The sequence below is a fragment of the Pygocentrus nattereri genome, chromosome 28, assembly GCF_015220715.1.
Source record: "Pygocentrus nattereri isolate fPygNat1 chromosome 28, fPygNat1.pri, whole genome shotgun sequence".
NCBI lineage: Eukaryota > Metazoa > Chordata > Actinopteri > Characiformes > Serrasalmidae > Pygocentrus > Pygocentrus nattereri.
In genome coordinates this window covers 9,424,122-9,436,760 of record NC_051238.1, presented here as the reverse complement: position 1 = coordinate 9,436,760, position 12,639 = coordinate 9,424,122, and the positions used below count along the sequence as shown (strand labels likewise).

Sequence of the window (12,639 nt, the reverse complement as noted above, 5' to 3'; positions counted from 1 at the left end):
CACACACACACTCGCACCTAGGGGCAATTTAGCATGTCCAATTAGCTTGACTACATGTCTTCGGACTGCGGGAGGAAACATAAATCAAAAGCAGCCTTTTCTTGCTGTGAGGCAACAGTGCCACCCACTGTGCCACCGAGCCAATGATTTTCTTAAAATCACTTAAAATTTCGGAATAATATCTTCTTTCTGTGAACGTTCTCCTTTTTTTGTTTGAATCTTTCTTAGTTTGGAATAAGCACTTATTTTTTCTCAATATTGACTTTAATATAATGACTTATTGTGAGTTTAAGACAAAATATACATAGACATACTGTATTAAAGCGATACTAAAAATAAGCAATTGTTTTGGTATAAGTCTTTACTTTGACATTTTTGAGAAAATAAGTAGTAACGTAGTTATATAACAATGTGTGCAAGTTTTGAGAAACAAGTCTGTCTACATAGAAATAAAGAATTATTTTTAATATTTTGTCCAATTTTTTTTTTTAGGTTTTAGCACCGAAACCTGACAGCTTACCTGAGCACTTCACATGGTCAGTGGTGTTCTGTGTGGTTGCATTCTCTCTGGAGCAGCTGGCATGTGATGCTGTTGTAGCAGAGCAGATAACAGTCCCGCAGTGCAGCCACTGGCAGACATCTGTGGGCATTTCATTCGCTTGTATAGGCAGAATTTTTCCAGCAGATTCCACTTTCACTTTCCCATCACACGACGAGTCACCTTGGAGGAACCAGAGCTTCTCTTCTGTTGGGGGAGCAGGGATCAAAACACAGACAGCAACGTCCATCTCTAATGAAATGTGTTACAGGGATCTTTAGCAGGCAAAGAATATAGGGAGCTACTTAGATGAGCAACAAGATGCTGTCTTTTAAAGAAATGCATACTTTCACAGATGATGTTGACGTTCATTTTTTTTCTAGAATCCTTCCTCTGAGTCCAGGTGCACTGCGACAGTTTGGAGACGCCATCACTGCAGTTCAGATTCCACTCTAGTTGATTGTGATTGCTTCCGACAAAAAGATTTTCTTGAGTTTCATGCGACTTTCCACACTTGAGCTGTTCACACACCACGTCTGAGTTTTTCTTCGTCCATTCCGTAGCATTCACGTTCCAGTCCAAGCCCTCAAACTTCACCTGTAGTCGTCCTGAGCATTTGCCCAAACCGTCCTCCAGAGTCACGTTCGTAAACGCTGCCAATGACAGGTTCATAGATTAAGAACACAACTGTCTGGACAGATGGAAATCTGATATTTTGGACACACATGTCTTGTCTTCCTTTTGCATAATTTATCATTTCATCTCATGGCATCCTTGGTGATAGAAGTTCAATGCTAGTAATTTTATAGATTTTTTTTTTTTAATTTATGAAATAATTAAATATCGTTTTGTGCAAATGTAGTACTGTTATTCATATACACAACTTAAAAATGTGTGACATACATTGTTCCATTTATTGCCATTGTTGCCTGATGTGTTCCATATGTGGACAGCGTGTTGTGTCAATTATGTAGCCCCAATTTTTTCTTTGCTCTGTATTTGGTGTGAGGTCTCCTAACTGAAATAATGCATTTTGCAAGATTGTCCACTTGGAGAAAAGAGGTATAGGGAGATTCCTATTGGCTGGTCTTCCTATTCTTATATTCTTCCGTTTCTTATTTGTTATTGCGATCTTAGCCCTTTCAATATTGATGGTGTGGATGACTGAAATATACAAATAAGTCAAGCTGGTTTATCAATATTGATATCAAGGCAATAGAAAATGGTGAAATGGATCCCTGGAAGGAAAAATGATGAATCCACCCCAATTCTGTAACAAATCTACACTGAACTATCTCACTCACACTGTGTGATATGAGTTTGGCTGTATAGTCCTTTCTGTGGGATCAGTAGAGTTTTTGAGTAGTTTGCTATTAGAAGCTTATTTTAAGTGAATGGCTTTAATTAAAAACAGCTCACTTTAAAGTTTAATAGCTTTTAAAGGAAATATTGAATACATGTCAGCCAATACTCAAGCTTTCTATATCAACTTCAATATTGGAAAATTATACTTTACATACGCACACACACACACACACACACACACACACACACACACACACACACATATACACACAGATTTTCTACACTATTATCCATTATCCTCCTATTATTATTATCATATATATATATACTGTATATATATATATATATATATATATATATATATATATATATATATATAAAAATGCCTTTTTTTAAAACTGAGGTAGTATTTTGAAATAATTATTTATTTACTCTATGTGTTGACTTTTTGTTATTAAGACAAATTCTGCACAGACATACTACATCAAGGTAATATGTTTTTAAATCATAAGTGGCCTGAATATTGAGTCATTTTGTGATAATCAATCAATGGCTTACTACGACATAGTTAAGACAAAAGGTGGAAAAATAAGTTATTTTGAAAGTTAAAATTTTGAAAAAAAAAAAGAAAAAGAAGGTCTCCATGCAATTCTGACTGTCATTTTGGTGGTTGGTATGGTAAGACCTTTGTCTTCTACGCTGTAGACTGGAGTTCAATCCCCGCCTGGGCACCCTACACTATAGCGATATGAGTCCTTGGGCAAGACTCCTAACACTGCCTTCGCCTACCTGTGTAAAAATGATAAAATTGTATGTCGCTCTAAGTCACTAAGGGTGTCTGCCAAAACCTGTAAAAACAAGGTGTTTGCTTGATCCAACCAAGTATAGCAGGCTGATCTTTAACCACACCACAGATACACCAATATTTTACATTTCGCAAGGCAGATTGCAAAAGTCATTGCAAAAGAATTGCAATGTGGTATGTTGTCCATATCATTAAACCCTCTCTCCTTTTGGCTAGCTCAGAAAACTGCTTATATCTGCAATATCCCAACTAACTAGGACTAAGACATGGGTTACCTGCACATGAGACTCTGGCAGTGCTCTGGCAGGGACCAGGCCCATATCTGGCTAGACACTCCCACAGCGTGTCCTCCTGTCCACTGCAGTCCACCTGCCTCAGCAGCCCATTCTGCACTTTATAACCCTGAGAGATGGTGAGCAGTTTCCCACAGTTCAGCTGCTGGCACACCACCTTCCCCATCCTCCTCTGCGCCTCCTCAGTCATTCCATCAGAGCACACAGTATGGATGGTGTCATTCAGTCTCACATAGATATTCCCATAACAACTGTACTCCAGCTCCACTTTAACACGGTCTGAAAAACACAGAGTGAAGTTTCACTGTCTGTTCAGTCTTGAAACAACAGTCAGCTAAACTCAAAATGCATAACTGTAGTTAACAGATTACACTGATGTTAAGCTTTTATTCACCCTTTAAGACTAACAAACAAAAACAAAGCAAAAAATAACATTGTGGCCATCAACAAGAGAACAAGAGATCATGCATATGTTGCACAAACAGTCAGAGCCCAGTTGAGCCAAATTGTCAGACTTGCGACTTCAGAGGAAAAGAAAAAAAAATAGCATTTTATCGTGTTAATGTTGAGTTGTATTTATTTTGTTATATAGTGTCTAAGCATACAAAGCTGTGTATAATTTGTATTTTATTCAGATCTGGGCTCTGTGACCTTATGTTGCTCTGTCGGTGATTCAAAATATATTCTACATTAATTTGCTTCCCAATTTCAGTTTTCCAAACACTTTAGCCGAGCGCTAACATTATTACTCCTAATAAACAGACGTGTTCAGCTCTGTCTCCTTAGTTTTCACAAACATCACTGCAATGTTTTATCTGAGTTTTCATTTTTCACCAACTCGAACACACAGAGATCATTAGAGGGGACCATGGAGACTGTGTCTGCAGTGTCTGCCATTTTTAAAGCACTGTTTTAAAAAAATCATAAGCCGACGTGTCATTTTTAATGTGGATGTATGTAATGTCATTATGCCAGTTATAGCTATGAACTGTGTTGCTTGCTACTGCACGAAACAGTAGAAACAGATGGTTAAAACAGGAGTTAAGACACTCCAGGTGTTAGGACAGTATTTAGGAGAGGTAGTCTAGTTAGGATGTTTCTGTAATACAGTGTTCTTAACTGGAGTTAGGATAAGATTATGAACTTAAGAACAGCTTCATCCAGTCTTAACTGAAATTCTCCTGGGGACTAAACAGATAAGATTTCAGGCTTGAGAAGATTCTGAAACACAGCCCTAAGTCACAAACTACAGCTTGCTAAAACCTTCTGAATAGTCATCTCCACTGACGACCACTACATTCAGCACTTTGCCTCAACTCGGCTCTGGCTGTTCCCGTAATGGGCCTTGGGGATGCATATGCAGTGGGTGCACATGCATTTAGTATCTCTTTGCTGGGGTGTAATGCGCTGAGGCATGGAATTCATTTTAATGCAAACATCAGTGAAAATCCGTGGCAATGGTTCTACAGGGAGATTCACTCAAAAGAGGCCCCAAATGTTCCGTTGCAACTCCTGTTACGGTGAAACAGTCTGAACTAGAAAAAATACGATACACACCTTCTCAATACCCATCCTAATGAGAAGTTGGTTGACTAAGCGACAGCTGTCCGGTGCCTACCTCATCGCTCCGATGCAGGGGCAACCCGGCTTGTTCAAAGCTTCATATACTGAGGAGCATGTTGCTCATTGTTTCGCTCAGATTGCTTTGTCCTAGCGAGAGTTATTACAGAATATTCTGGGCCTCTTTCACGTGAATCTCCCTGTATTTTGCTGTTTTTATAAGCCTTTATCCAATTGGAGTTGAACTAGTTATACACAAAATACTCCAGTCACAGTGAACTGTAATATCTGCTCACTCTTTGTCCTGGTCTTTCTGTTCTTGCCTTTTTCTTGGTTTCCCAGTGCTGTGTGGCTTAGGCATGTCTGCATATGCCTTTGTTTTCTTGTGACATGTGTTTTTGTTGTTATGTTAGTCTTCACCTGTTCTTTGTCTCCTAGCCCCACCCTCCCATTGGTCTCAGGTGTTTCTTGTTTTCTCTGGTAGTATTTATCAGGTAGTCTTTGCTCAGTCTTTGTCTTGTATTGTCTATATACCCTGTTGTCTTGTCATGGATTTATCTGTTCCACTAACCTCTGCCACTGATTCTGTTGAGTTTCATTTAAATAAAAGCAACTGTTTATCTGTTCAATTAGACAAATGTCATCTCTGTAAAATTGGTCAGTGACCCAATTTTCTCCCCAATTTAGTCGTCTCCAATTCCACCCGCTAGTTAGGACTCCCCCAGTCACACGATACTACCAAGGCTAGGAGGGTGAAGGCTAGCACAGGCTTCCTCCGAGACCTGTGAAACCAACCACTGCTTCTTTTCGACTGCCGATCAAAGGAGAATCAAGGCTGTATATACACGCTTACCTGTACATGTGAGGCAAATCTCAGATCCCTTGCGTTGTGTCACGCTGCTGGATTTACCACAGTTCAGCTTGGAGCATATGTCATCAGCTTTAGCTTTAATGTAGCTTCCATTTCCATATGGTACAGGAACCCAATTGCTATTCCCAGTGCTGTTCTTCTGCTGCAGTGTCCCATTACAAACATCTCCATCATCACCTGTCAGTCGCATGCTTTTGTAATCTGTTTAATCAGAGTTTGATCATAACTCACAATATATAAATATTTACAAATAATGTATACATAATATATAAACAATAGTCCAGCAGATCACGTGAAGTCTTCTACAGTCTTCCACAACCCAGAACTGGATAGATTACTTAAAGCCCCATATTCTACTTTTTTCTTGTACTCAGTTTTTCCCCCTTCACAAATAATATTGGTGCATTTTATGTACCAACGCAGGAATAATTTAATTTTACATGAATACCTTTACTGACTTTGTTACTGTGCCTTTAAGACTGATGTATGTAAATTTGTTCTGTTCTGATTGGCTGGCTTGGATTGTGCCTCAATCAAAAAAGCAGTCCAGGCTGATACACTCCTAATGACTTTAGTGTAAATAGGTGGGGCTAAACTGCTGTAGGTTGAAGAGGTAAATATATACAATTGTTTTCGTTTTAATTACATCACAAAGATAATTAACTCAAAGCAGGTTTTGCAGTTTATTCTCCATATAGGGACCATTTGAGATTCAGCCTCAACACACGAAGACAGGCGCCACTGGATTTAAATGAACTGGAATGGAAAATAAGATTCAATTTGTTGTAATTTGCTAAATCATACTTATTGTAACGAGGAGACGGACGTATGTACAGAGTCAAGCGAGATTTATTATGGGCAAATCCAAAATCAGGGTCAAGACAGTCCAGGTTCAAATGGCCAATACGGAGAGCAGGAGGGACAGACATGACAAAATGAACACAGAAGTCCAAACAGACCAGAAATAAACAAAACTCTTCAAACAGCACATCCAACAAACCACACAAACAAACAAAGACCAGCAAACACAGGGTTTAAATACAAACCAGGACAACAAGGGACAGGTGGGAAACAGGTGGAAACAATCAGGGGTGGAGCCATGAAACAAGAGGGCAGGACTGAAAACCAAAACAGAAGCACATGGACAGGACTGGGAAGTAAACAACACGAGCACATGGACAGGACTGGGAGGGGCCAATCGTGACACTTGTAAAGCAAAAGGTTTTGCATTAAGCAGTGCTGTGTGATCATATGTTCATTGCTATACAACAAAAATTTCTATTCATGAAATGACTGCATTATACAGTGATGGGCGACCAAACGCTCTCCTCATTCAGCAGTTCATGGCTGCACTGCAGCAATACCATACTCTAAAGGAACTGCATTTCTTGGCAGAATATTTGGTTATGTTTATTATTTTAAAAGAAAACTTACAATGTTTTCTGAAAAATTGTTTATTTGATCTTATTTCATGTTGGCTGCCATTCTAAAAGCAATAAGTCACTTAAGGCTATAAGTTACTGCGATTTTAGCACAGGGAAGGGAGTTTTAGGCACGACACAAAGCCTAAGAATACAATTTCTGTGATAAAATTGCAGTAATCCATGGCCTCTCATGGCTGATCGCTTTATTCTTCTATGACAACAAACCAAACCTGCTACTACTAGTAGTAATTATAAGAATTATTATTGTTATCATCATTATTATTATTAGTAGTAGTAGTAGTAGTAGTAGTAATAGATACATAATGTTTAATAAATATTCTAGTGTTTAGTTTAATCAAGTAAACTCTCAGTTCATGAAATATCCACCCTACTGCATATTATTGTGCTATTATTGTGAAATTGAAGCATCAAGGAGCAACAGCAGCTTAGCCATGTAGTCATAGACCGCACAAACTCATAGAGTGGAGCTGCCGTGTGGTGCTTAAAAATCTTTTCTGTGTTGCATCACTTATTTCAGAAGTTCACTGAGTTCAAAAGTGGCTGAACATCAGAATAAGAATTGTGCATTCGGAGCTTCATGAAATGGGTGTCCATGGCCGAGTAGCTGCACATAAGCCTAAGATCACTGTGCGCAGTGTCAGCTGGAGTGGTGTAAAGCACGCTGCCACTGGTCTCTGGAACGAATAAAATGAATCTGAAAATTAATCTGGCAGTCAGACAGACAAATCTGGGTTTGGCAGATTCTAGGAGTGGTGGAGAAGTTTGGTGGAGAAGGGATAACGGTCTGGGTATTTCAGGGTTTGAGCCATCATGTCAATGCTACAGTATACAAAAACATTTTAGACAATTATATGCTTCCAACTTTGTGGCAGTGTTTTTTGTTCCAGCATGACTGTGACCCTGCACAGAGAGTGAGCTCCATAAAGACATGGTTTGATGAGTTTGGTGTGGAGGGACATGTGGAGGGAGTAACCTGCTCAGGCCACTGACATCAACCCCACTGAACACCATCGGGATGAATGTGAACATTGACTGCGAGCCAGACCTTTTCATCCAGCACCAGTGTCTGATCTTTTGACTGAATGGCCACAAATTCACAGACACACTCCAAACGCTTGAGGAAAGCCTGCCCAGAAGAGTAGAGCCTGTTAAAGGGGTGGTCAGCTCCATATTAATGCCCATGGTTTTGGAATGGTATGTTTTTTCAAATGTCACACACAGCGAGCCAACAGTTTTCAAATTAATCTGATAATAGAGTTATGAGGAAAAAAACATTTATTTGATTTATTATTTTATTTTATTTTATTTATTAATCAAAATATGATTTGATTACCATTCTATGGCAGAATGACCACTAGGGGGCCTGCAGAAGGGCATTAAAGAGGCTCAGGAATCTTGTAATGTGAAATGTGTTGAAAACGTGTAGCTTGGTGGGTTATGAGGTAGGAAAGCTGTGAGTGTAGAATGGGTAGAAACCCTGTGGTCTTACTTGAGCAGATGACGCTGGCCTCTTGGTTGCACTTGCTTGATTTTGCTTGGACCCAGTCTACACACTGCCAGGAGAAAGTTTCTTTGCCAGTGCAGTGGAGAGTTACGCTGTATGAGATTTGTTCTCCATATCTTTGGAAGGTTCCAGACTGGGGGATCGTGTGATGTTTTCCACAATTAAGCTCTTTACACACCATATCAGCTTTGTCTTTATCTGTTTAAGGTAAATGTTAAACATTTGTTAAAACATCCCAATCAACACTATACAATGCTAATATAGCCATTTAATTTCTGTCTACAACCCCAATTCCAATAAAGTTGGGACGTATGTGGAAAACAGAAATAAAAAAAGAAAACAGTGATTTGCAAATCCTTTTCAACCTATATTCAACTGAATACACTATAAAGATGATATGTAATGTTCAAACAGATATTTGTTGTGTTTTGCAAATTCATTTCAAAACTCATTTTGAATTTGATGCCTGCAACACGTTCCAAAGAAGTTGGGACAGGGGCAACAAAAGACTGGGAAAGTTGAGGAATGCTCAAAAAACAACTGTTTGGAACATTCCACAGGTGAACAGGTTAACTGGAAACAGGTGAGTGTCATGATTGGGTATAAAGGGAGCATCCCTGAAAGGCTCAGTCGTTCACAAGCAAGGATGGGGCGAGGTTCACCACTTTGTGAACAACTGCGTGAGCAAATACTCCAACAGTTTAAGAACAACGTTTCTCAACGTGCTATTGCAAGGAATTTAGGGATTTCATCATCTACAGTCCATAATATAATCAAAAGATTCAGAGAATCTGGAGAAATCTCTGCAAGTAAGGCAGAAAACCAACATTGAATGCCCGTGACCTTCGATCCCTCAGGCGGCTCTGCATTAAAACCCCACATCATTCTGTAATGGATATTCCCACATGGGCTCAGGAACACTTCAGAAAACCACTGTCAGTGAACTCAGTTCGTCTCCATCTACAAGTGCAAGTTAAAACTCTGCCATGCAAAGTGAAAGCCATATATCAACACCACCCAGAAACGCCGCCGGCTTCTCTGGGCCCGAGCTCATCTGAGATGGACTGACGCAGAGTGGAAAAGTGTCCTGTGGTCTGACGAGTCCACATTTCAAATTCCATCCATCCATCCATCCATCATCTTCCGCTTCTCCGGGGTTCGGGTCGCGGGGGCAGCATCCTGAGCAATGAAGCCCAGACCTCCCTTTCCCCAGCCACTTCCACTAGCTCCCTGGGAGGGATTCCGAGGCGCTCCCAGGCCAGCTGGGCGATATAGTCACGCCAGCGTGTCCTGGGTCTTCCCCGGGGTCTCCTCCCCGGTGGACTTGCCTGTGACACCTCCCAAGGGAGGCGTCCAGGAGGCATCCTAACAAGATGCCCGAACCACCTCAACTGGCTCCTCTCGACGTGAAGAAGCAGCGGCTCTACTCCGAGTCCCTCCCGGATGACCGAACTTCTCACCCTATCTCTAAGGGAGAGTCCAGCCACCCTGTGGAGGAAACTCATTTCAGCCGCTTGTATTCGTGATCTCGTTCTTTCGGTCATTACCCAAAGCTCATGACCATAGGTGAGGGTGGGAACGTAGATCGACCAGTAAATCGAGAGCCTTGCCTTATGGCTCAGCTCTTTCTTTACCACAACAGACCGGTAAAGAGCCCGCATCACTGCTGACCCAGCACCAATCCGCCTGTCAATCTCCCGCTCCCTTGTACCATCACTCGTGAACAAGACCCCGAGATACTTAAACTCCTCCACTTGAGGCAAGAGCTCATCCCCGACCCAGAGAGGGCTCTCCACCCTTTCCCGCGTGAGAACCATGGCCTCGGATTTGGAGGTACTGATCCTCATCCCAGCCGCTTCACACTCGGCTGCAAACCGATCCAGTGAAAGCTGAAGTTCACGGCCTGATGTCCCCAATAGGACCACATCATCTGCAAACAGCAGCGATGTGACCCTGAGGTCACCAAACCGGACACCCTCCATCCCCTGACTGCGCCTAGAAATTCTATCCATAAAAATTATGAATAGAATCGGTGACAAAGGGCAGCCCTGACGGAGTCCAACTCTCACTGGGAAAAAGTCTGACTTACTGCCGGCCATGCGAACCAAACTCCTGCTTTGTTTGTACAGGGCCTGAATGGCTCGTAGCAAAGAGCCATGTACCCCGTACTCCCGAAGCACCTCCCACAGAATACCCCGGGGAACACAGTCGAATGCCTTCTCCAAATCCACAAAGCACATGTGGACTGGTTGGGCAAACTCCCATGAACCCTCCAGAATCCTGGAGAGGGTAAAGTGTTGGTCCAGTGTTCCACGACCAGGGCGGAACCCGCACTGCTCCTCCTGAATCCAAGGTTCGACTATAAGCCGGACTCTCTTCTCCAGTACCCCTGCATAGACCTTACCAGGAAGGCTGAGGAGTGTGATTCCCCTGTAGTTGGAACACACCCTCCGGTCCCCCTTCTTAAAAAGAGGTACCACCACCCCAGTCTGCCAATCCAGTGGCACCACCCCCGATGTTCACGCAATGTTGAAAAGGCGTGTCAGCCAAGACAGCCCCACAACATCTAGAGCCTTGAGGAACTCGGGACGGATCTCATCCACCCCTGGAGCCCTGCCGCCAAGGAGCTTTCTAACTACCTTAGCGACTTCGGCCTCAGTAATGGACAAGCCTATTCCCGTGTCCCCAGACTCTGCCTCCTCACTGGAGAACGTGTTGGTGGGATTGAGAAGGTCCTCAAAGTATTCCTTCCACCGCCCAATGATGTCTTCAGTCGAAGTCAGCAGCACACCATCTCCATTATATACAGTGCTAGTGGCACACTGCTTTCCCCTTCTGAGTCGCCTGACGGTTTGCCAGAATCTTTTCGGAGCCGACTTAAAGTCACTTTCCAAGGCCTCACCGAACTCTTCCCACACCCGGGTTTTTGCCTTGGCAACGACTGAAGCCGCAGATCGCTTGGCCTGTTGATACCTGCCAGCTGCCTCTGGTGTCCTACAGGCCAACCATGCCCGGTAGGACTCCTTCTTCAGCTTGACGGCATCTCTCACCTGAGGTGTCCACCACCGGGTTCGAGGATTGCCGCCCCGGCAGGCACCAACTACCTTGCGACCACAGCTACAGTCAGCCGCTTCAACAATGGAGGAGCGGAACATGGCCCATTCTGAGTCAATGTCCCTCACCTCCCCCGATATCTGGTCAAAGTTCTGACAAAGTAGGTGACAGGCCAGACAAAGTGTGATCCATAACCACCCCTATGAGGACAACAAGAAAGCAGGACTTGTGTACCCTGCCCGGATCAGGGTTACCGGGGCCCCACCCTGGAGCCAGGCCTGGGGGAGGGGCTCGCCAGCGAGCGTCTGGTGGCCGGGCATTCACTCATGGTGCCCGGCCGGGCCCAGCCCAAAGGAGCTACATGAGTCCCCCCTCCCATCGACCCACCACCGATGGGAGGGGCAGTAGTAGGGGTGCGGTGCATTGTGGATCGGGCAGTGTCCGAAGGCGTGGGCCTTGGCGTTCTGATCCTCGGTTGCTGAAACTGGCTTTTGGAACACATTTCAAATTGTTTTTGGAAATCATGGACGTCGTGTCCTCCAGGCCAAAGAGGAAAAGCACTGTCCGGATTGTTATCAGTGCAAAGTTCAAAAGCCAGCATCTCTGATGGTGTGGGGGTGTGTTAGTGCCCATGGCATGGGTAACTTGCACATCTGTGAAGGCACCATTAATGCTGAAAGGTACATACAGGTTTTGGAGCTACATATGCTGCCATCCAAGCAGCGTCTTTTTCAGGGACGTCCTGCTTATTTCAGCAAGACGATGCCAAGCCACATTCTGCACATGTTACAACAGCGTGGCTTCGTAGTAAAAGAGTGCGGGTACTAGACTGGCCTGCCTGCAGTCCAGACCTGTCTCCCATTGAAAATGTGTGGCGCATTATGAAGCGCAAAATACGACAACGGAGACCCCGGACTGTTGAGCAACTGAAGTTGTACATCAAGCAAGAATGGGAAAGAATTCCACCTACAAAGCTTCAACAATTAGTGTCCTCAGTTCCCAAACGCTTATTGAGTGTTGTTTAAAGGAAAGGTGATGTAACACAGTGGTAAACACGCCCCTGTCCCAACTTCTTTGGAACGTGTTGCAGGCATCAAATTCCAAATGAGTGAATATTTGCAAAAAACAATAAAGTTTATCCGTTTGAACATTAAATATCTTGTCTTTGTAGTGTATTCAATTGAATATAGGTTGAAAAGGATTTGCAAATCATCGTCTTCTGTTTTTATTTATGTTTTACACAACGTCCCAACTTCATTGGAAT

General features: G+C 43.0%; 1 protein-coding gene across 1 annotated transcript in view; it reads right to left on the bottom strand.

Annotated features, from left to right (window-relative positions):
- LOC108438568 (scavenger receptor cysteine-rich type 1 protein M160) overlaps positions 1-12,639 on the bottom strand; it is a 36,929-nt gene that overhangs the window by 17,809 nt on the left and 6,481 nt on the right. The window contains exons 3-7 of the mRNA XM_037535629.1: positions 8,307-8,519; positions 5,355-5,573; positions 2,924-3,220; positions 886-1,191; positions 521-745 (exon numbers count right to left, since the gene is read on the bottom strand). Of these exons, the coding sequence (XP_037391526.1) occupies positions 521-745; positions 886-1,191; positions 2,924-3,220; positions 5,355-5,573; positions 8,307-8,519 (1,260 nt within the window). The remainder of the gene's footprint in view (positions 1-520; positions 746-885; positions 1,192-2,923; positions 3,221-5,354; positions 5,574-8,306; positions 8,520-12,639) is intronic.